The 24,494-nt window shown below is 49.8% G+C and overlaps 1 protein-coding gene across 1 annotated transcript; it reads left to right on the top strand.

Moving 5' to 3' along the window:
- The first annotated feature begins 34 nt into the window (after positions 1-34).
- C2CD2L (C2CD2 like) lies at positions 35-23,981 on the top strand. The gene is made up of 14 exons (XM_080983474.1): positions 35-550; positions 11,679-11,774; positions 14,178-14,297; positions 14,621-14,731; positions 16,365-16,481; positions 17,166-17,280; positions 18,064-18,187; positions 18,541-18,605; positions 18,957-19,084; positions 19,940-20,102; positions 20,919-21,017; positions 22,065-22,198; positions 22,369-22,642; positions 22,788-23,981. Exons 1-14 carry the CDS (start codon positions 182-184, stop codon positions 23,009-23,011), a joined length of 2,139 nt encoding a protein of 712 aa, XP_080839600.1. The 5' UTR covers positions 35-181; the 3' UTR covers positions 23,012-23,981.
- The last annotated feature ends 513 nt before the right edge of the window (positions 23,982-24,494 follow it).

The following is a 24,494-nucleotide window of genomic DNA, read 5'->3' as shown; positions in this document are numbered from 1 at the left end:
CTCCAACGCGCTCCGCCCAGCACGGTCGGGAAGGAAGGCAAGAAGGAAGGAAGGAGAGCGCTGCGCGCCTCCCCCTGTAGCTGGAAGCCGGCGCGGAAGGAGGCAGGAAGCGGCTCTCTTTCCTCGACGCCCCTGCCCCGGAGAGCGCGCGATGTGCCGCGACGCCCCGTGAGCCACCGCCATGGAGCCGGAGCCGGAGCCGGAGCCGGGGCTGAGCTTGGGCTGGGCGGCGCTGGTGCTGCTCTTCGCCGCCTCGCTGCTCACGGTCTCGGCCTGGCTCTTGCAGTTCGCCCGCGGCTTGTGGCGAGGACGGCGCCGGCCGGAGAAGGAGGCGCCGTTGCCGTCGCGGGGCCGAACCGCGGCTGCGGCCGCCGGCCTCTGGGCATCCCTGCGGTGCCTGGGCTCGGCCCGGGAAGCGGCCGGCTCCGAGGGGGCGGCGGCGGCGGGGGCCCGCGGCTTGCTGGCGTCGCTCTTCGCCTTCCGAGCCTTCCGCGAGAACTGGCAGCGAGCCTGGCTGAGAGCCCTCAACGAGCAGGCCCGCCGGCACGGGGTAAGCAAGGCCGGGGGGCGGGACGGGGCGGGACGGGGACCGGGTCTCCTGGCAGCAGCACCCTCACCCCTCCCCAGGCTGCGGGGGCAGGCGCTTGGCTGCCTGGCCCCAGGGGGTCCCGGCGTGGAGGGGGGGCCAGCGGTGCGTCTGGGCAGCGCCCTCGGAGAGTGACACCGAGAGGGTGACAGGTGAGCCACCTGGGCTTCGAGCCAGCCTTCCTCGACTGCCTGCTCTTTCCCGGACCCCGCGGAGAAAGGGGCGTCCCAGGCTGAAGCCTGCGCGAGGTGGCACCCGATCCCAGAGGGAGACGCTCTGCACGTGTTCAGAGTTCGGTCCCCAGTCCTGCCGGTGGTTCAGCCCGAGAGCCAAACGCAGCAGCAAAGACGAAAGCGGTGCGGGGTCCACTTTCTGCCCAAGGAGCTGCCCTGTCGCCGCCGTCGCCTCAGCCTTCGCCAAGAGCTCCCTTTCCGCCCCCGCATTTTGCCCTGTGCAAAGCAGCAAGTTCCTCGCTGGCGCTGTCCACCCACCCCGGCCAGGCCAATTTCCCGCAGAGGTTTGGGCAGCAGCAACGACCGGGGCAGGGTCGCTTTGCCTCTAGGTGGTATTGTCCTTCGGAGAGGGAGGGGAGGCGAAAGTTTTTATTTCTTGCTTGTATGTGCCTTTCCTTTCTCCTTTTGGGGACCCTAAAAGCCCCCAAAGCTGCTTCCCTTCCGATTGGTGTATAAAAGGTTTCGCGCATTCTCTCTCTCCTCTAATTTCGAAATGCTTTTTTTTAAATGTGGGGAGCGTTATTCCATTAAAAATGGCAATAAATGGAAAGTCAGCCCTGATTTTTCCTGGCGAGTAAACCAGTTTGATTCTGGCACCACTAAAGAAGTAGGGGAGGAAAGGGATGCTTGTGCCATCGGCTTGCATGAGGTTGCTTGGGGTGGGGGCGGCTCCAGGGATCTGCGCATCAAAGTTCCTGGGCTTCTCAGTCTTGCAGGTGCCGGGACTCCAGCTGGCAGGCTCCTGGAACCAAACCCTCTTCCTTGGTGTTTCTGTAAACAACATAATCAAGCGTTTCATTACATCAGCCAAAGGTCACTACAATTCCTTCTGGGGTGGCAAAAGTTTGCAAACAAGGGCAAAATACAAAGAATTACACTGAAGAGCATTGCACTGATAACAGGGCGGAGTTGGGTTCATCTTCCTTTTTTGCGGGGGCGGGGCAGGGCGGGGAGCTGCTCTTTAAGAAGGCGTATTAACACAATAGGAAGGCACCCCACTCTCCTGGCTGCCTGGGCAGTGGCATTTTGGTATGTACAAGAGGCCAGGCTGACTCCTCCCAGTGCAAACTGAAACCTTCACTTGCATCTTGTTTAAAGTAAATGATACCAAATCCAAAGGAAAACTGCAGTGGCAGCAGGCGTGCTCCTTCCCAGCTGTGTGTGGACAGAAAGCACCTTCCTTTGTGGCGGTATTGGGGTGAAGGTCCTGCATCTATAAGGGCTTCCTGCTTCAGTCTTCGCTTGGATCTTCCCCCTTCCCGACCAAAGGCTTTCTGTGTGAGTTTTCCCTCTCTTGCTGAGTCTCTTCTGCCCCAGCACCCATCACACGCAGCATCCTGTTAAAGGAAATGCAAGCTGTCCTCTGATACTGTTGCATTCCTGTCGCCCTATTTGGTGTGGCTACAAATATGTTGATGGTGAGAGTGAGTCTAAGCCGGCGCAGGGCAGCTTCGTCATAAACTTGCATAGTGGATGTGGGCCAACCGGTACTTGTGATTCCCCATCTCTAAAACTGGGGTGATGGTGACCTCTGGGAGTTGGTGACTCTTCCTTGGGAGCCTTTTGTGTACCTAGAACTAGGGAGGGGCACCTTGCCCAGCACCACTCCTTCAGTGCTGGAAATCTAGAGCTGCTGCTGCTGCTGTTGCACCCACCTCACAGGGTGGCCTCTGTTCAAGTACTGTACTTCCAGCAGGAGAGAGCCCAGCCACCCATCCAGGGTTGCTGGTTCTGTTTCCAAGCTGCTCTTACAATCCAAAGGGTTCTCCTCATTTTCAGCCCAAATCTCCCCTCCTGTAATGTAAGGTTATTCCGTCTAGCCCTGCCTTCTGGAGCTGCAGAGAAGGCCAGTCTTTGCCGCTTGCCTGCAAGAAGAGTACGTACTCCCATATTCCTCCCCCTCTTCAGTCTTCTCTTCTCCCAGCTTGTTCCTTCAAGCTTTCCTCAGGGGACAACTTGCTTTCCATTCCATCTTTTTTGGCGTCCTCTGAACCCATTCCAATTTGTTTGCTGTGCTCCATAGCACGTCACAGGCGCTTCTCTGTTTTGCTACCGGTACAGAGGCTGGGAGCAATAAATGCCTTTCTTGGACACACAGGATAGCTCAGTTGGTTAGAGCATGGTGCTGATAATGCCAAGGTTGCAGGTTCGATCCTTGTATGGGACAGCTGCATATTCCTGCATTGCGGGGGTTGGACTGGATGATCCTCAGCATCTTTTCCAACTCTACGGTTCTATGCTTCTGTAACCATATACAACAGAATATCAATATCTTATGATTTATATGCATGGTTTCCTGCACTAGACAGATTCCCAGGCAGAAAAATCCTCTTAGGTGAAGCCTATTGGAAGCCTGTTGGAAGAACTCAGGATATGCATTAGGTTCACACCCACCTACTTGAGAAATCTGCTCATAACTAGCCAGAGTGAGGAGATTGATAAGGGAGCAGGCATGACTAGCTCACGGGTGGGAGGCAACGTTAGAAGCAAAAGGAATAGAATAAAGATGGCAGCTCTAGCTGTTTCCGCAAGATCTGAATTTTAAACCGGAGCCAGATTGAAAGAGCAACCAGTAATGACCTTTGCAGCGGCAGGGCGGAAACCTAATCACGCTTGCAAGCTGTCAGCTGATCAGCGTGAGAAACCGGGCAGGAGCCTTTCCTGCCCTTTGTGAGGGGCTTCTGTGCTCTCAAAAACAAGCAGGTTTCATGTGACCAAACCTCATGTGGGTATTGGGGTCCTTTTTCATTACAGATATTATGTAAGGAAGCTGACAAATATGATACACCAAAGCATCCCCCCTTTTTTTATTTTGCTAAAGAGCATCCTAAGCCCAGTTCCTCTGTGGTCTTTCCTCTGTGGTCCCAAGAACCTGCCCTGCGTGTCTGCTTGGGCTCTCTTGGCATAGCTGGAATATTCCATGCCTGGCAACCAGTTTCCAGGATAGTGGTGCAACTCCTCCAGCTTTTCAGGATAGGCAGAAGCTTGGGGGTCTCCAGAAGGGACCGACCCTGTTTGTGGAGCTTCTTTTCAAAGAGGCAACTGCTCTGCTCAAGGCCTCTTAGGATCCTGCTGGCGTTGCTTAAATTTCCCCACTGACAGGGCTGATGAATGATAGTGCGAGCTTAAATGGGAGCTCAGTGCTCTATACCTGAGAAACAGCTGCTGATGTTGCTGCTGCTGTTATCTCTGCTTATCTGAGAGTGTCTCCATCATTGGTGCCTTGGATCCAGATGGCAAGGGCACCACAGGGCACTCTCAACACCTGCAGAGCTCTCTTACTCCGGAGGCTGTCCAAAGTCTGATCCTGAGAGTTCTTCAATGCCAGCTTTTTTCATGGTTTTAAATTAGACTGGTTACTTTCCTTTGGTATTTGATCATATTGTGCTTGTTGGAGTTACCTCCTTTGTGTCCTCTGGATGATTTTAAACCATCAAAATAAGCTAAAACAAAAAAAGGACGTGTTTAGGAATAGGAATTGTACACTGTTGAGTAATCAGTTGTACTACCTGTCAAGCCCTCTCGTTTAACATAGGTGAAATTCAGTTTTAGCAGAGTACTGATGGGCTTTGGTGATTTGCCACTGAAAACATTCTGGCCTCTTAATAAGAAGCTTTTTCTCTCTAACCCCCCCCCCCCCCGCCTAATCCACAATGACTGCAGTGATGATGATGATCTTTCATCTGGGGAGCAAGGAGGGGCTTAAGGCCGGATCCTTCTCTGTGCAATCAGTGATGAAAACTTCTCTCTCTCCCTCTGAAAATCCAAGAGGAATCTGGGATAAATGTTCTTTTGGAGGCAACTGATCTCAGGTCCCCTCTGGATAGGATTATTTTTAGCTCCTTCTGATGTCACAGTTTTCCCCTCTTAGCAATTTGAATTGTAGAGAAGCCATACAGAAATCTATCTTATGGAAAAAACAAAAACCATGGGATGATTGGGATGGGGGGGGGAGAGCTAATGAGAACTGGATGCTTGTTTAGTTTCATGAAAATGAAAATCCTTAAAAATGTGCTGGGTGGAAAAGATGTGTATGTATGTGGAACTCCTCTTCCTCTTTCCCCCCACCTCTCATTCCCTTTTTGCATTTCACAGCGCACTGGACTTAATACTGTATTCTACATCTTTTGCCTCAACCTTTCTCTCTAATTCTCCACCAGCATGTGCAGGAAGGAGACAGCAAGAGCCATTCCCGTTCTGTTTGAGGCCAAGCTCTGTTTGCATTTGGGAGTGTGAAGTTCCTCCTTTTGGGACTGAGGCATCGGGCTTCACATCTTCCAGTGATTTACCACAGACAGCTGACTCAACGAACTTCTGTCATCTTTCCTGCTCATATTTTAATGACTTAAAGCATTATTGCTGCCCAAGCAGATGGGAATCACATTCTTGGGACTCATGAAATAGCAGTCTTTGTTGTTCACAATCATCCTGCTCAGATGACAATGCATCCCAGGATTTCTGGAAGGCATGCAGGGAACCTTACACAACCAGATTAGGGTTAATTTATGAAAGAAGAAACCTTACTTCTAGATATTGGGTCATACTCTGCAGGCTTTCTGTCCCTTCCTGAATATTCTGAGTATTCAAGAGTTCTAGATTTTGCTGGTTCTCTTGATATTGCTGTGCTTTCCAGGCACATCAATCCAATAGTAAAGGGTTTAGAATTCTCATAATTTTTCATGTTCCCAGTTTTAATTTTTATTGGCTTTAACAAAACCATACCAGAAACCAACTGTATATTTCCTAAGTTGCATTTTTATTTCATCCAGGGCTGTTTTTCAGCTGGAGCTTAGCTCTGGCACTTCTTAGGTGAGCACCATTGCCATTCTTACAGAACAAGGGGAAAGTTTGTGGTGAGCTCCAGCACCTCTTTTTCTAGAAAAATAGCCCTGATAGCATCTTACGGTTGTTTTCTCGTGTGTTAAATTCTCACATTTCTTTTAGATGGAGGCTTCTGTTCCTTCTGCATTGTTCTGTCTTGTTAGAGCAGTCCAGGGATCACCATTCCTGCCCTTTGGGGAAGGAGCATTGCTCAGTAGTAGCAGAGCACTTGCTTGGCCTTCACCAGGTGACCAGGTTCAGCTCTTGACATCTCCAGTGGCCTGTTGCCAGTCAAAAGAGACAGTACTGGGGCAGATGATGGACAGATTGGAAGCTGCCTAATATTTAGCCAGTTTACGTGAGATAAAATAGAGCTGGCAACATACATGGTGGCATGTCTCTGTTGCTGTGAGGACATGATAAGGATCATGGTAAGGTTGACAGTAGACCTCTACTGGCCACAATGAAAAGGGCTTGACTTAACTTCCATCTCCAAGCTTTAAAGTGTTTAATTGCCCTGGTCAGAATGTTGTTGAATTTTGCCAATTCGGAGAACTTGTGTGAGTCATTTGATGGTGCTCAGAGCTGACTGGAGCAGGGCAGGATTGGGCTGCTTTTTCCTCCATCCTAGGGGCTTTGTGGCTTAGAGACCCCAATAGCCCTGCATGCTTGCCATCCTCTGTAGCCTTCTCTTTACCCAGTTTCTGTTTCCGTGACTTTTCTTTTTCGGAACAAATCCAAACCTCCTACCTATCTCTAGGCCTTTTCTAGTTATGAGCTGGCACAAGAGGCACCGTTTGGAGAGAATGGAGGCTCACGATTGATCTTGTGTCCTCTGTGCCAGTTGAGCAGTGATGCCCTGGAGCTACTGCCCTAAGAAACCTGGAGGCTAGAGGTGGCTGCTGTCCAAGGTGCTTTCCTTCCAGAATGGATCTCTGGGTTTTATACCTGCCTGGCTTACGGAAGAGTCACAAGACCCCCTTCCCCCGCTCCACACAAAAAGTCATGGATTCACCAAGTTGGTCACAATGGGCTCCACTCCACAAGGCAAGCAAACAGCTGCTGAAGCCTCATGATACCCAATGTAGTCCATGCGTTAGACTGGATTACTGCAATGTGTCTGGAAACTCCAGCTAGTGACTAGATTGCTGGTGAGGGCAGGTGGCTGACAGCATGTGATGCCTCTGCTAAAATATCTCTACTGGTTGCCCATGAGCTACCTGGGTAGGTTCAAGGCTCTTGTGTTGATGCACAAAGCCCTGAACAGCTTGGGTCCAGGATACCTTGAGGACCACCTGAGCTCCTGTATCACTGCTTGATCATCTGCAGGAGCACAGTTATAGTTGTCCCCCGTGGTATAAAGGCCCAGAAGTCAGGCATTTAGTTTCACTTGTCCCATGAGCTGGGAACATACTTCCAGCAGAGATTCATCAGGCATTCATGCTGCTAACTTCCATGCGCCTCTTGGCTTTATTATGCTGTGCAGTGTTCACATTTTTTTCTTTCTTTTTCTTTAACTAGCCAGTCACTTTCGTGATTATTTGTATGGTTTCCCTTTTTTTTTAAAATGATATTTATTAAAATTTCAAAAGAAAAAGATTACATTAATAAAAAAATTAACAATAAAAAGGAAAAATACAAAGTACAAAAAAGAAAAAACAGTTAAAAACAATTCCATCTTTTCATCACTTCTCTTACATTTACTTGTTTCCCGGACCTCCTCATACCTCCCTCTTTTGTATTCCAATTCAATTTGTTAGTCCAGCAATTCCTTTCCCTCCTTTTTAATCCTGATCTTTAATCTTGATATATTATAACATTAAATTTTTACGTATTAAAAACCAATTTTTCCATATTCTTTTATACCATTACAGCTAGAAACCACTTAACTTCAATCCGACATCATTCTAACATTCATTAATTTTACAATATTTCTGTAAGTAGTCTTTAAATTTCTTCCAATCTTCTTCCACCGACTCTTCTCCCTGGTCTCGGATTCTGACAGTCATTTCCGCCAATTCCATGTAGTCCATCATTTTCATCTGCCATTCTTCCAGTGTGGGTAGAGCTTGTGTCTTCCAATGCTTTGCAATAAGTATTCTTGCTGCTGTTGTAGCATACATAAAGAAAGTTCTGTCCTTCTTTAACACCGATTGGCTGACTATGCCCAGGAGGAAGGCCTCTGGTTTCTTCAAGAAGGTATATTTAAATACCTTTTTAAATTCATTATAAATCACCTCCCAGAAAACCTTAATCCTTGGGCACGTCCACCAAAGGTGAAAGAATGTACCTTCATATTTGTATAGTTTTCCACCCTGATATTTAATGATGCAGTCATGCAGAAATACATTTGGAAATTAGAAATAAATACGTTATGCTGAAGAAGGTTGTCAAGGAATCAGGCGACCAGTGTGAGGCTGGTCTCTCCCAGAGAGTGTGGCATACTATAAATATAAATGGCTTTTTTGTTGTTGGTTGGGGGAAGATTAATCCCAGGGAAGCCAAAACCTTGTGAAAAAGAGATGCTTGCCTTATAGGCATCTTGGCCTTTGTAAACCAACAGAAGAACCGATGCACACATGCTGTTGGATGCTTCAGTCTGCATCCACACAACAACCTTGCACTGATTTTTTGGGGGTGGGGCATGTCTAAGCATCCTCTGAAGGTGTACCTGTGTCTCTCTAGGGAGACCTGCCCGGGTTGTTGGTTGTTATGCTCTCAGTGTTTGTGGTGCTTTGTGGAGTCTTTCTGGGCAGGGACCTGGGCAGGCTAAAGGTTGAAGACAAGGTGGAAGTGAAACTCATGGATAGGAGGTTGTGTCTCCAATTATATGACCTTGGTTTTCAGAAGGGGAGGAGAGGACTTGAGGGATGGTGCCAAAGGCCATATAGAACAAGTGGATTGTGATGAAGGATTAGAAGGAACATAGAGGTGCTCTGAGGGCCACCAGATGGGTAGAGTTGTTGGAAGCAGATGGCGGAATGAGCGGGAGGAGCTGGGCAGGGATGTCTTGGGAGATGCTTGCAGAAAGTTTGATGGGGAAGGGAGTATGGCCTGAAAGGCCCAAATAGCTCAGTGGTAGAGCACGGGGTTTTCATGCAGGTACTGTAGCATTTCCAGGTAAGGCTGGGAGGGAATCCCTGCCTGAAACCCGGGAGAGCTGCTGTCAGTCTGTGTAGGCAGCACTGAGCTAAATGGGCCAATGGTCTGATTCATTATAAGACAGCTTTGCTAAGGACCAAGAGTTTGTTCTGGATCCAGTAATTGTCCAGAAGGCCTTGGTGGAGATGTGGCTGGATTAACAAGAGAGCTGAATAACCCCAAGAGCTAGGGAAGAGCTGGCCTTCCTTGCTGTGTGCTTCAATGGGCCGGGAAGAGGGAAGGTTGCAGCAGCGTCTGTTTGGGCTGGCAAGGATGGTCTGAGTGCCTCTGACTGGGGGCCGGGAGGCCTTCCCTTGCTCTCCCTGCAGGGCAATGGCACCTGACCAGCCAAACCTGTTTTGCTCCAGGTTGGGCTAAGCTGCTTTCTTGGGGCTGCCACAGTAAGCCCTCTTGCAGAGTGGAATTCACTGCCAGCAACCAATGTTTGCATTTCTCCTTGGAGATCAAGACTTGTTTGGGGAGAGTCGCAGCCACGAGAGCGGAGGCTTCCTTCTCCAAGTTGGTGGCAGCAGAGAAAGGCTGTGAGTGGATCTGCCTCAGTGGATCCCAGCGTCCAGAGAAAGGGGCACTTCAACAAACTGGAGGGCAGCAGCCAGCCAGCCAGCCACCCAGCCAGCCTCGCCTCGCCTCTAGTTGCTCAGAGACTGTCCAACGTGACTGCCAGGGTCCTGCCGAGTGCGGAGGCAGCCTCTGTGCTGCCACTCGCTGGGCCAGCTTCCCCCCCACCCCCGGCTCCCATGGCAACTCTGCCTTTGCTTAACCTGCGTGCCTTGGCCAGCCTACGGATCTGAGATTTGAATGGAGGGGAGTGCTGCTTTCACAGCAGCTCCTTGGCTGCTGGGCACACAGTAAATAATACCTTGAGAGGAGGAACTGCAGCAAACTGAGAACTCTCCTTGCTGCTTGTGAAGCACAGAACTCTTTTTTTCCTGCCTTCGCTTTTGCCTTGTTGCCAGGAACTGCCTAGCAGGGCACAGCAATCTCTTCTCTTTCCAAACAGGCAACCACTGCAGGGCTGTTGTTAGAGGAGTTATTGATTCGGGGCTGCCTGATCTAGTGTTCTGTATGGTGCTTATCGGGTCAAAATCGCACAGACTGCTGATTGCTTACATCTGGGGGAAGCTTCACCTGCCAAATTTCCCCATTGTGTTTCTATTCAGCTGCACGCAACCCCTGCCAGAAACTATGGTCGCAACCTGTGTGGTCCTCCCTCCCTCTGCCCCAGTACCACTTGAATCTGGAATTCTCCTGTTTCATTCTCACTTCTGCAGTGAAGTCAAGTTTTCTCCTTTCCCCCACTGAATTATGGGGGGAGGACAGTGTTAGAAACTCAGATATATGTGAATAGCCAAATGGCATCTTAAACCTAGGTTATGGACACCACAACGGAGTGTTTTTGTGGTGATATATTATTATTATTATTATTCATTTAATTTCTAAACTGCTTTATATTTTAAAGAAAAAAAATCTCAAAGCAGTTTACAACACATTAAAACATCAAATAAAACAATCTAGAATAAAACAAATGCATGCTTCAAGGAGAATATTTCAGACCCTTCTCTAAGTGACATTTTGCTTTCACCATATTTATTTACCTGCTTGATTTATAGAGCTGCCCCATAGGTGGTGTAGTGGTTAGAGTGTCGGACTAGGACCTGGGAGATCAGGGTTCAATTCCCCGCTCAGTCATGAAGCTCACTGGGTGACCTTGAGCCAATCACAGCCTCTTAACCTGCCTCAAGGGGTCATTGTAGGGGTTAACTAGGAAAGGGGGCATGGCATGAACCATGTACTCCTTGGTGGAAAAGGTAGGATGTACATGTAATAAGCAAGGTCTTCTGCTTAGCTGTTTAAGAAAGCTGGAAGGGTCAGCCAGATGGAAATGTCAGCATGTCAGCTGTCAACCTGGCATCCAGAGTTCTCCAGGTGGTTGCAATTGGACTCATGCCAGTCGCAAAATGCACCTGGCTCCCGGGTGGGGGGACAATAATACAGATTTTACTTACAGGGTTGTTGTAAAGAGTCCAACTAGATAATGTATGTAAAGCACTTTGAACATTTTGAAGAGTTATACAGTACAAATGCAAAGCCTTATTATTAGATGCTTCCTTTGGGGGTTCTCTAAGAGACGCAGGTGGCGCTGTGGGTTAAACCACAGAGCCTAGGACTTGCTGATCACAAGGTCGGCAGTTCGAATCCCCATGACGAGGTGAGCTCCCATTGCTCGGTCCCTGCTCCTGCCAACCTAGCAGTTTGAAAGCACGTCAAAGTGCAAGTAGATAAATAGGTACCACTCCGGCGGGAAGGTAAACGGCATTTCTGTGCACTGCTCTGGTTCGCCAGAAGTGGCTTAGTCATGCTGGCCACATGACTCGGAAGCTGTACGCCGGCTCCCTTGGCCAAGCGAGATGAGCGCCACAACCCCAGAGTCGGCCACGACTGGACCTAATGGTCAGGGGTCCCTTTTCCTTTACCTTGGGGGTTCTCAAGCTTCTTTGGACTATAACTCAGTGGGGAGGTCCAACTTACTAGGGTCTTCTCTATGGAGTGAGAATTGGAAATAACTGGTTTGAAAGTCAATTCTGAGTCCATAAGCCAGAGGTGGAGAAACAGTGGCCTTGCAGATGCTGCCAGACTCCTACAGTGCCATTGGCCACATTGCCTTGGACTGATGGGAGCTGGAGGACAGCAACATCTGGATGCTTGCAGGGGATTCCTCGGTGGTCCGTGAGCCTTGTGAAATGCCTCTGCCCATCCCCTGTGCCATGGCTGGTGTGGCAAGGCTTGCTTTGCCCTTGTAGATATGCACCCATTTTCAACTATTTGTGTTGGGGTTTCCCAGCCTGGGGAGTAACAAGTTTTTCTTCTTGACCCAGAGCTCAGTCCAGATTACGTTTGAGGAGAGTCCTCAGCAACTACCGGCTGTCAAGATTGACCACGTGACGTGCACGGACCAGTCGGATCGCAGTATGGTAGGCTGCTGCTGTCGCATTCTGATCCTTGTGCTGTTACTTTTCCCTGCCACCACCTTTAGAGGGGAGCACAATGTTAGATCGGGGGGGGGGGGGGAGCAGCAGAAGCCATTGGGAATTTGCTAGCCGGTCTTCACCTTGGCCTTCAATGCTCAGAACCAAACCACTGGAAAGCCGCCGTGATCCAGACAGCTGCACTGCCCTCTTCCTGCCATTCTTTGCGATGCTCAGGTTCTGTTTTTGGATTGCAGATTCCTGTGTTAATTTGCACTGCTGAAATTGTGGTCGCTTAAAGGGGCTTCTGCCCTGGGCCTGCCCAGCTTTGTTTAGTATGAGCAGGAAGATTTGGCAGCCTCAGGAGCCACACAGATCTCCTGACTGATGCTCTTGGCCCTTTCAGTGTCAGATGAAAACATACCTGCTGAAAACTACCAGTCTAACATTCAACCAAGACCAGGGAGGGGAAACCTCAGACCCATGGGTAGAATGTGGCCCTTGCAGGCCTCTCTTTCCGGCCCTTGGGACTCTCCTAGGCCACACCCCTGGCAGATCCTGCTCCATGTCCTCCTTGAGTATTGTTGCTTGCCTGTTGCTTGCCTGGGTGGACGTTAGAGGGGTATGTTTGAGTATGTGTGGAAGCAAGCCTACTGTATGGAAGTCAAAATAACATCTGTTGCTCCACCCACTTTTCTTCTGGCCCCACCCACCACTGGCATGTGGCCCTTAGCAGCTGCCTAGAAGGGAATGTGTGGCCCTCTGTCTGAAAAGGATTCCCCATAGACAGTGGGGCTGTGAGACAGAGAATCTGAAAGGGAATATTTTGGAGAAGGTCAAACATGATGACTCCCTCAAAGTATGGAGCCACAGAACAAGAAGAATTACCGACGAAAGAAGAATGAAGGATGAAGTTGATGGACTATGCAGAATTAGATGAATTAACAGGAAGGATTTGAAACCTGCAGGATCAGAGATTCTTAGAGGACTGGAGTAAATATATGAACTACAGTATTTGAAAAGTAATTGTGATGAACAGATTATGCTAGTAGGACTGCAACAAGTTTTGTAAGGTGGATTATTTGAAATATTACAAGAAAGACTATGAAAAGAATTATTAGTTAAGGATAATTAAATGCAATATAGAAATTAAGAAATGCAGAATAAGTGATAAAGAACGAAAAATCATCAGAGGTGTTGACGGAAGTCTAGAACGTTGTATAAGATGAGAAGATCTATTGTATGACTGTTGGAACTGATATGTTAAAAAATCTATCTATCTATCTATCTATCTATCTATCTATCTATCTATCTATATATATAAAGCAAAGTATGGAGCCACAGAAAACCCCATAGTTTGAGGCATGTGGGCATGAGCTATGGGAGTGCACTCTGTATATGGCCAAATGAACTGCCTCCCCAACTTTCCTCCCGGCTTCACGCATTTCACTGCGTGAAGGGCTGAGTTGTGGTTAGTGATGTTTAAGACCCCCACTCCCAGGGACCGGGAGGGAGGAAGGAGTCAGGAAAGGTCCAAAAGGAGAAGTTAGTAGTGATTAGAGAGAGATGGTGTGAAAGCGACAGGGAAGGAAAGATACCAAGGAGCATCACAAGAAACACGCGGAGGCCAACAGGTGATCAAAGAAGAGTTAGCTGTTCTGTGCAGGATCTAGGCAGTGGGTCTTGCATGAATGTTTAATTGCCACAGCAGCAGAGGCTGGAAGCTCCTGCCGTGACATGGGGAAGACCAGGGCAGAATCTGGGCAGGAAATCAGAAGAGAACCCATGATTGTCAGCGGGCATGAGGGGAAACACATTTGCTGTGGAGAGAATGAGTGCCCCCACTTTGCACCATAAGCATGCAAGGGGGAATGGGGGGGGGGAGAGGTGTTCCTTCCAAGGCCACATGCTTGAGTGCAGGGTTTATGTTTACGTATAAAATGAGAGTGATGTAGTTTGGAAAATCATTGTAATTATAATTATAATTTATTATTTATACCCCGCCCATCTGGCTGGGCTTCCCTAGCCACTCTGGGCAGCTTCCAACAAAATATTAAAATACAGTAATGCATCAAACATTAAAAGCTTCAATAATAATAATAATAATAATAATAATAATAATAATAATAATAAAATTTATACCCGGCCCATCTGGCTGGGTTTCCCCAGCCACTCTGGGCGGCTTCCAGCACATATAAAAACATAAGGGAGGTTGAATCATTTCCCCCTACCAGCTGACCCTAGTTGTGCCCAAATGGAGGTGTCTGGGACTGGGCGTAGTGGTAACAACAGACCCCTGACTGTTCCCCTGAACCGTCTTCCCTTCCTGCTGCTCTTTGTCACCTGCCTTCTGGCTGGCCCTCCAGCTGGGCACAATGACCGTCTCTCCCTTCCCGTCTCTCCTTCCAGATGTTGTGTTGCCACCTTTCTGCCAGCACCCTGCAGTTCCCTGTCTCAGTCACTCAGCAGTCTCCAGCTGCCGTTTCCATGGACACCTATCATGTCACCTTGGCTGTGCTGCAGGCCCAGGTAACTGTGGTTCTGGGGTCTGGGGCTTTCTCTCCTTCCCACCCCTGCCCACTCCACCCCTCTGAGTTATTGTGGGCAGAGGCTGCTGCTAGCAGGATTTGTGCCTGGGCGGGTCTGCAGGTAGAGGCCCGTGCCTATTTTGCTTAAGTCTTGGGTTTTGCATAAAAGCTTGGGTTGCGATATTGTTTACTTGGGTGGTTTTAGATGAATATTGCCAGCCTACAGATTATACAAAATAGGTGGGTATAAATACCTTTGTGCAGTTGATGTTCCTGGTGGTGGTGGTGATGATGATAAGACTTTTTTTTTTTTACCTGGGACAGTTGGAGATCCACCTGGAGGAGATTCAAGATGAAGGGCTGCTGGTATCCTGGGCATTCAAAGACAGACCAGAGCTGAACCTGTCCGTCGTTCCAAGGCTCCAGCTACGTGAAGTGAGCAAACAAACAGATGAGCATTGCTGGGTGGAAAGTCACACTTGCCTGTTCTGCAAGGGGGAGCCAGAGGACTCCACTGGTCCTGATTACACACACATGGCTGCTTTTGAATTCTTCCCTCCTGCTAGAGAAAGCTCAGTGGCACACCCCTCATTTGGCTACCGTGTGTGCAAGGCTAGTGAGACTGCGGCAGAAACAGCAAAGCAACTTGGCAAAATCAACAAGTTCATTATGCCAAAATCTTTAAGGACCTAGAGCCCACTTCATGCAGTGCCTGGAGCCTTCTCCTAAAAACTGCAGTGATATATATATACACATGGGGGAGTGGTGCCGGTGGTAATGGGGGGCTAGAATTGTAACCAGTGAGGTCAGAGGGAAGTTAAAAGTACAGATTATGCTGAAGCTGATTGGTGACCCATTGCAAAGCGGTATTGCTCTTAACACAAATATTCAGCAGTGATAAGCAGTGGATGTTTTCCCATCAGGGCAAATGGGGGGCTGCCTTCCCTATTTCAGTCTGCCTTCAGCCAGCTCCCACTTGCCTGCCTGCCTTCCTTACAAATATCAGCATTGGCTATCAGCTTCCTCCTCCTTAGCCCCTTGTAGAGCTCAAAAGCGAGGAGGATGGGGACAAAACTAGAATTAGTTGGTTTCACCTACCAAGAGTTCCAGCCACTACTGCTGGTCAGCTAATGAAGACATGCAGCGTGCTGAAAATCTGTTACTCTGATTCAAGCCATCAGTAATAGAACCAAACTCACTACCGTGCTTGTCCTGGCTCAGCTCCATGCTCCAGCAGGGTGGACATATGTCCCTGTCTTTCAAGCAAACCTACGTGGGCTTGCTTGCCGAACGTGATGCTACATTCAGAGGGAGCAAAAGTGGCTTTTCCAAAACGTGAGACATCTTTGCATAGGAAAGTGCTGCCAGACTTGCCTTGCTTTTCAGCGGGGCCATTTCTGCAACCTGCTCAGGACGCCCCATGAATCTGAAAGGACCTGCGTTGCATGGGGTGCTCAAATGAAAGCTTTGTATTCTACAACTCCCGGCACCCGGCTGGTGCTGCAGGAACACTTGATAGGAGCTCCTTTCCTGGGGTCAGTGGAGGGCGCAGCTTGCAGATTTAACATATAGAATAAGAGAAGAACATACATTTAGAGAAGATTGAAAAATGTTTATTGAATATATGGGGGAAATGTGTACACTTGAAAATGTTGGCAACATTAAGATAAATTCAACAGTGTAAATAAGTTTTGACGGATACAACAGTGGAATACTAAATGGTTTTGTTTTAGTAAAATATGCAAGGATTAAGATATGCAAAATGAACCATGGAAAGAGAGGAAGGGGAGTCAATGATATTTTAAGGATGTTTAAATGAGTATTTTAAATTGTAAAGCAGAAAATTTAGTAAAAAAAATTATACACAGAGAGAGAGAGATATGTGTGTGTGTGTATGGAACACTTGATAGAAACTCCTTTCCTGGGGTCAGTGGAAGTCTTGAGGGTGACGCCTCGCTTTGGCTGCAGGTGCTTTTTAACCTTCCTGTAAAGGGGGGACATTCTCTGCAAGAAATGCAATCTTTCCCACCTTCTGGGCTTGTTTTCTGAGCTTATTTTTGTGATCCAGGAGAATGACGGGAAAGTGGACCTGTCCACCATAAAGGACCTGATTGAGGACTCCGTCGTCAGCACTCAGCCTGCCATGATGGTGAATCTGAAGGCCTGTGTAGCTGGCAGCAATGCGGTAAAGATCTTTCCCACATTGGTGTGTTGCTGTTGAGTGAGGGGATTCTTCCTTCTAGCCCAGTATGAGTGGGGGACTTTGGAATCGGCCTCAGCCCAGTATACCTGAAGGAGTGTCTCCACCCCCATCATCCAGCCCGGACACTGAGGTCCAGCTCCAAGGGCCTTCTGGTGGTTCCCTCCCTGCAAGAAGTGAGGTTACAGGGAACCAGGCAGAGGGCCTTCTCGGTAGTGGCGCCCGCCCTGTGGAACGCCCTCCCATCAGATGTCAAGGAAATAAACAACTATCTGACTTTTAGAAGACATCTGAAGGCAGCCCTGTTTAGGGAAGTTTTTAATGACTGGTGTTTTATTGTGCTTTTAATATTCTGTTGGGAGCTGCCCAGAGTGTCTTAGGAAACCCAGCCAGATGGGCGGGGTATAAATAATAAATTATTATTATTATTTATTATCCACACCCCTGGATGTAGCTGGCATTTATTGTCAGCCATTTGGTTTTACAGCAAGGATGGGGAGTTTTGGAACTCCAGCTCCCATCAAGCCTAGCCAGGATAGCCAATGATCGAGAGTGATGTGAATTGCGGTCCAACCACCTCTGCAGGTCCCCATTCATGTTTTGAGAGAGTTGGGAGTGCATGTGTCAGTGGTTCCCTGCTCATGTGCTTTCCTTCCTTGTTTATCTCAGGTGTCCTGCAATAAACTTTCCCAGGGGTCCCCATCCAGCACAGCTGCTCCAGTGGCACCCAAGCTGCTTCTCCAGCATCTGCGAGCTCTACACTTGGGCTCTGAGGAGACGCGAGGTATGATGCAGGAGCAGGAGATGTTTCAGGCCTTTGGCTGCTCTGCGGGGTGAGAGTGAACACCTGTGTTTGAAGGCATGGCATGGAGCATCCTGGCCAACTTTGGGCTAGGTGTGAAGACCCAACGTTGGCTGCATCCTCTCACCTGCAGAACCAAGCAGGCCTCTTGCCAAGGGGTTAAGGCGATTCTGTAAGCAGTACAGTGGTGCCCCGCAAGACGAATGCCTCGCAAGATGAATAACTCGCTAGACGAAAGGGTTTTGCGTTTTTTGAGTCGTTCCGCAAGACGAATTTCCCTATGGGCTTGCTTCGCAAGACGAAACCTCTTGCGAGTTCTTGTGAGTTTGTTTCCTTTTTCTTAAAGCCGCTAAGCCGTTAATAGCCGCTAAGCCGCTAATAGCCGTGCTTCGCAAGACGAAAAAACCGCAAGACGAAGAGACTCGCGGAACGGATTAATTTTGTCTTGCGAGGCACCACTGTATCACTACATAGCCACCTGCTTAGAGCTTTTCAAAGTGTTAAGACTCTGAAGGGAGAGCCAGATTTCAGGGGATGGGTGACTTTAGGAGTGGGGGTTTCCTTTCCAGTCCGCCGTGCGTGTGCTGAAGATGTGCAAAGATGTGGGTGGGAATCCAGGTGAGTTGCTCTGGGCAGACAAATCCCTACTCAGCATGGTGATGCTCAGCGAGTGGCCCCTATTGCTTCTTGTTTTGGGGCAGTCCTCCCAGGGCTTATCAGGTGTCTGCATGGCCTCACCCCAATGTTGCTCTGTGGCCCTTTTAGGAAGTGGGCAGCTGTGCTGCGTGGCAGAGCTGGACAGCCCTCGGCAGCTGAAGAGGACGAAGCTGGTGCCAGCCAGTAGCTCCAGCCCTGCAGCCGAAGTCGAGTGGGCGGACAAGCTCGTTCTGTAAGGAGCAGTGTTTTTTTGTTCTTTTGCGTATTTGGGGAAGGGTGTGTTGGCTGGCCAGAACCCAAGGGCTGTCTGGAATAGGAAGCACCATCTCTGGTTTGCAGCCAGCTTCCTTGGGTTGGGTGTCCTGCTGCACCACTTCAATGCTTTCCCTTCAGCACCTCCACCCAGAGGGGACAGAGCAAGCCTTCATCTTTGTCCCCAAATGGTGCTCTTCCATTTCCCCTCTTACTCTGGAGACCACTACTCATGGACCTCAAATTTGAGGATGGGAAAGGGAGCCCATGTTTTGCAGAGGGAGAATGTTCTAAACCTCTGAATGCCTGTTTCCTCTTCTTGTGCCTGGACAGGGAGCTTGGACCGAGGAGCAGAGAGCTGAAGCTGAGTGTGCTTGGGAGCAGCAGTTCTGGAGAAGGTAAGTATTTTCTGAGGCCAGCCATGGAGCTGAGGATTGCTGTGACCTGTGGGTGGCCAAGGCTGCTGGGCCCGGTGGCGGCTCTCAAATGAGGTGTCAGGGACTGGCTGGACACTGAGAAGTGGTGGCTGGATATTGATGAGTGGGCAGTGGGAGCAGCTAGGTTGGAGACTGACTTGGAAGAAGGGATCAGTGATTGGGGGGTTGGACTAGATGACCGCTGGGGATCCCTTTGATCTCTACAATGCTCTGTTTCTATGATTTAAGTTGGCATAGCATGGGCTGCTGCCAGCACCTGGAACCAAGGAGAATCTCCACTTGTATTCCCTCTTTGTTGCTACTCTCTTGCAGATGTGCTCTTGGGATTTGCCACTATCCCGCTGGACTCTCCCTCCAAAGAGCCACGGGGACAGCAGCAGTACACACTGACCCCCGGAGCTGTCAGGAAGCTGCCTGCAGGAGCAGCCGTTGCACTGGAGGTGAAGTGTGAAGTGACAGGCAGAAGGGGCAAGAACTCCATGCAGGAATCTCTGGATTAGAATAACCAGTGGCCTCTGCAGGGCTTTTCCTCTTTCAGTTTGAGATTCTGTATGCAGATGTTGGGGAGGGAGAAGCAAGGGACTGAGACCAAAGTGGTCCAGCTGCAACTTACTGGAAGGTCCCCTGCCCACACCCACCCCTGCTTCAGAGTCATTAAGCACAGGCGCCAGCCTCTTTCCTTGATGTTGCCACAGTCCCTTGAGGGGCACGGACCCTTGTCTCCCAACTAAACCAATTGGAAGCTGCCTCATCCTGAGTCAGACCCTTGTGTCCATCTCGCTCATATTGCCTACACTAACTGGCAGCGCATCTCCAGAGTTTTGGGCCAGGGAGTCTCTCTCAGCTCTGCCTGGAGAGGCTGCAGGCGAAACCTGAGTATTTAATGTTTGATGTTTCATTGTGTTTTTAGTATTCTGTTGGCAGCCGCCCACCAGTTTGGTGGCATATAAATATAAACTTATGTGAACCGCCTTGAGACCTCTGGGTATAGGGCGGTATATAAATTCAATAAATAATAATAAATGATAAAAATGTTGTTGTTGTTATTGTTCTGCATGCAAATCCCTCTCCCAAGGCTGGGCCAGCTTTATGTCAGGCAATTTGGCTGCAGAAAGAGCAAAGCAGGCAGGTTCTGGGGTGCTGGTCTCTTCCTGTTCTGGGGCAAGAAGATCACCCGCTGTTGGAGGGAAGCTGGTTCTGCTGATGGGGAGCTGCTGAACTGAGTGCTACCCCGGTGTGTGTCTATGTGACCCCACCTGTCTGTCTGAAGCATTTGCATCTGGCTCTCTTGGCAGCTGCTCTATCAGGAACTGCCAGAGCTTCAGCTGGCCTCTTCGCTGCGAACCAGCATCACCCCCACCAAAAAGATTGAGATGGACCGCACCATCATGCCTGATGGGACCATCGTCACCACAGTCACCACCATCCAGTCCAGGCCCAAAATGGACTGCAAGATTGGTAAGGGGACCCTGTTTTCAGGGTGTCCACAGCGCGCTCTCTCTCTCTCTCTCTCTCTCTCTCTCTGTGTGTGTGTGTGTGTTTTAATGCATTCACAAGTGCAGTGGTGCTGCTTTGTCTGCTCCTCTGGAATGGCAAAGGCAGCCAAGAGGGACCTGCAGTTGCTGGAGAGGCACCAGCAATTTATTGTGAACCCAGCCTGTTTGCCAAATGGGCCATAGTGATGGGAGTAACACCTTCCTGGAAACAGAGCATCTTATCCAGGATCTGGAAAGATGCAGCAAGTAGCTGGTGACCGATTTGTAAAGGAGATGCACTTGGCAGCAAGTGCTGTGAGAGGCAGAAGGACTTCCTCACTGCTTTTACTTGTCCCTGGTGTGGATATCTATTTCTGGGGCTGAGCTCTTGTGAGCCTTGGCTTAAAGTTCATCCAACGCTTTCAGGCAAAACATACTTGGTGGGTAGGGAAGGATTTCTCCCAATGGAAATGGCCAGCTTCCTTCAGGGCTGTTGGGTTATATAGCAACCCCTCCGCTTTGAAGTCCCTGCGTTCCCCTTGGATATTGGGCCCTGTGCAGCAGTACCACTCTGGCATATAACAGCACGCCTGCTTTGAGGATACTGGATACTGAGTTCTATCAAGGCAGGGAGTCTTCCACCTCCCCAGCAAGTGAACCGCATGCCTATTGTCAGAAAACCTGGAAAGGGTGTGTGTGTGTGTGTGTGTGTGTGTATGTGTGTATGTGTGTGTGAAGCATCTGTTGGGTCCTGTGACCTTGTTTGCTGATTTTGCACCCCTTTTCTTCTGGAGCCCAGATTCACCCTCAAGGTCTCCATCGAAGGTGGAAGTGACAGAGAAAGTGACCACGATGCTTCCAGAAAATGGCTGCCCCAGCTCTTCCCCTTGCAGTAGTAGTAAGTCATCAGGGAGCCATTTTTTTTGTCCTCGACCACACTGCAAAGAGCTGCAAGGATTAGGCCATGGGTAGACAAACTAAGGCCCGGGGGCCGGATCCGGCCCAATCGCCTTCTAAATCCGGCCCACAGATGGTCTGGGAATCAGCATGTTTTTACATGAGTAGAATGTGCCCTTTTATTTAAAATGCATCTCTGGGTTATTTGTGGGGCATAGGAATTCGTTCATTCCCCCCCCCCCAATATAGTCTGGCCCCCCACAAGGTCTGAGGGACAGTGGACTGGCCCCCTGCTGAAAAAGTTTGCTGAACCCTGGATTAGGCCATGTGACATCCCTTTCCCTGCCCCACCCCATGCCAGGAGAATGCTTGAAGAGGCCTTTGGGCCCAGCTGGAGACAAACCCATGGAAAGCTTGTCCTCCTCCTCAACTATTTTCTTGCTGGCTTGCTTTGTTCCTGTCTGGGAGGAAACCAGGAAGAGCCACTGAGAAGCCTGTGTAGCGTAATTGTGAGAGTGTTGCACTTGGGAGTCCAGGGTTCAAATCCCCCACAGCCATGCAGCTCACTGAGTGACCTTGGGCCAGTCACCGTCTCCTCTTCCTAACCTACTTAGATTGCTCAGATGATAAAATTGAGGTGGGAAAAAGGGAGGGAGCAAGAGCCACATACACCACCCTGAATTCCTTTGGAGGAAAGATGGGGTGAAGACAGAGTGCAGAAACTGGCTCACCTTGTATATTAAAAGCAGGCTGCACTTCAACATCTGTTCTGGTCAGTTTGGACCTCCAATCCAGCGTTTCCCAAACTTGGGTCTCCAGCTGCTCGTAGACTACAATTCCCACCATCCCTGACCACTGATCCTGCTAGTTAGGAATGATGGGACTTGTAGTCCAACAACAGCTGGAGGACCCAAGTTTGGGAGCCCCTGCTCTAGACAGTAGGAGTGGCAAAGAAGGAAGGTCTTACACACCTTTTTCACTTGCCCCATAAATCAATACAATAAGTCTTCTATATCCATGCATATCTGTGTGTTTGTGTCTCCTCCAGGAAGCAGCCATGTGTCCAATGGCTTGGACCCAGTGGCCGAGACGGCAATCAGGCAGCTGACAGATTTGACCAATAAACCTGCCAAAAAGACCCCGACAAAGCGAAGTACACTGATCATCTCAGGAGTTTCCAAGGTAACTGCTTATCTACTTGCTTGGAGTCAGCCATCCTTTCTTAGGAAGCTCCGAATGATGAAGTGGGTGGAAGAGGTGGTTCTGATCAGTGGGTAGGGGCAGGGAGACAGTGACTACTTTTGGCTTCTGTTGGATCGTTCTTCTCACTCACCAACCCAACCTGATCCCAGGTACCAATTGCTGAAGACGAGATGGCTCTCTCCCTTGGTTACGCTGCTTCGCTGGAGGCCACTCTCCAGGATGACTCCATTGCGACTGGCATATCTGAATATGGGCACAGCATCACTGATGCCACTCAGCAGCTGGAAGCCTCATACTCTGCCCAAAGGGAGCTGGATGAGACGACGCGCTCGGACATCTCCGAAAGGCCCTCATTGGAGGATGTGGAATCCGAAACAGGCTCGACAGGTGCTCTGGAGACCAGGAGCTTGAAAGATCACAAAGGTGAGGCTGAGTGTGTGCCCAGGGGGTGCCCAGAACCTCAGGAGAACTTCAACCCATTGCTCTGGCGTCGGAGAAGCTAGGGTGGTGGCATGGGATGTGGCAGAGAGTTCCCTGGATGTTCACGTGTTTCTCTCTCCCGCTGCAGTGAACTTCCTTCGGAGCGGCACCAAACTCATCTTCCGGAGGAAGAACAAGCAGAAGGAAGCCGGCCTCAGCCAGTCTCATGATGACTTGCCCAATGCCGGTGCTAGCTCCTCTGGCAGAAAAAAATCTGGCAGCTTCTCTCGGCGCCTCATCAAGCGCTTTTCCTTCAAGTCTAAGCCTAAACCCAAGGCCAACGGGAGTACATTGGCCATGGACAAGCACTGAGACGTCAGTGGTCAAACAGTGTTCTCCAGGAGCCCCCTTTTGTCGAAGCTTTCCCCACTCCGTATCTACATCACAGCCCAGTTCCTCTCTCCTCCAGAGCCTACCTGGATGGCTGGTGTTTGATGTTTGGAGCTTTTGCCACGTAGCTACTGTGAATGCCGCTGCCTCCCGGAGGAACAAATGGCACACAATGGCCCTGTTTGTAGCTGATCTGTGTGCTCTGTCTTGGTGTGGTGGGGGATGCAGACCCCCACGCTACCTTCAGCCTGAATTTGAAATCCTGGGAGTGCGCGAAGGAGAAGACTTTGGTGGTTGGCTTAACAAGAACCCCTCTCTCTGTGCTGGGCCTGTGTTAAGACATGGTTACAGGGGATGAGGTAGCAATTGATGCCAGCTTATCTGGCTAAGCTGCTGGTCTTTGCCCGATTTGTGTGGACATGTCAAACTGGATGAGCCTCCTTGAGCAATCCAGTGGCTTCTTTCCTCTTCCATGGGGGCAACGGAGGTCTCCATAGTAGGAACTCCCAGTTGTGGTCCTCTGATACAGAGGCATCTGCTGCCACCGGCTCCTACCTGGCCCGTGTCTTATGAAGATGAGAAGGGGACCCTGCACAGTGTTTGGGCAGGGGGAGGCCTCTGCCTTCTATAGAAAGAAGTGGCCCTTTCTGTGTTTTGAACCTTCTCTCTGACAAACTGGGATTAGCTTACGTGGAAGGACCGTTGCTGATCTGCCCTGCGTCAGGGCATGGAAGAGAACTCGGTGCTACAGGAAACGGCTTCCCAACTCCCTTTGAGCCCGGAGAAAGGTCACTCCAGCAGAAACTTGTGCTTGACTCTGAGTAGGGCAGAGGGCTGACGCAGCTCTCCCGAAATGAGGCCTTGTGTGTACCCGAGTGAAGTTGAGCAGCACCTTTTGTAAAATCCTGCCGGATGCGACCAGAGATCCTGACAGGCAGTGTGTGTGATGGGAGGGAGGGAGGGAGAAAGGGAGGGAGGGAGAAAGGGAGGGAGGGATCTGCTTAGGCTGGGCTGGTCCCTCCCTGCAGCTTACTGAAAATAGATGAGGGGTAGGGGTGGGGGCGGGGGGCTAAGGAAACGAACTCTTGGGTCACCCAAAAAGTCAGTACTCAGGTTTTGCAACAATTGCGGAAGACACTTGCCCGAGACAAAATGTATTTTTCTTGGAAGCAGAGACTGCAGGGCATTTTAGTCCAAGGAAGATGCTGCAGAAGCCCAGCCATAGTGGGGTTAATGAATCCAAGCAATCCTGTCTGAGTTCTGCAGAGGTAAGGCTTGGCCAGCAATGACTGGGCCGCTGGCAGCCTCTGGCTTCATGGTGTCCACTCCCTCCATTTTTCATTTTCCCTCTGATTAGTGTCTTCAAGCGAAGTTGCCATCGTCTTCCCCTACATGAGGCCAGCTGCAGCCTTTTGGCAAACCATGGCTTGTTCTGCAGTGCAAAGCATACCTAGGCAACCCCTTG

The sequence above is a fragment of the Podarcis pityusensis genome, assembly GCF_964106645.2.
Source record: "Podarcis pityusensis genome assembly, chromosome: 15".
NCBI classification, from domain to species: domain Eukaryota; kingdom Metazoa; phylum Chordata; class Lepidosauria; order Squamata; family Lacertidae; genus Podarcis; species Podarcis pityusensis.
The sequence above is the reverse complement of the archived record's forward strand: the minus strand, read 5'-3'. Positions and strand labels throughout refer to the sequence as shown.

Excerpts from the sequence above, each read along its gene's own strand:
- C2CD2L (XM_080983474.1), top strand. The coding sequence starts at position 182 with ATGGAGCCGGAGCCGGAGCCGGAGCCGGGGCTGAGCTTGGGCTGGGCG. Across the intron at positions 14,298-14,620 it reads TGGCTGTGCTGCAGGCCCAG|TTGGAGATCCACCTGGAGGA; the intron begins GTAACTGTGGTT and ends TACCTGGGACAG. Across the intron at positions 18,188-18,540 it reads TGGGCGGACAAGCTCGTTCT|GGAGCTTGGACCGAGGAGCA; the intron begins GTAAGGAGCAGT and ends GTGCCTGGACAG.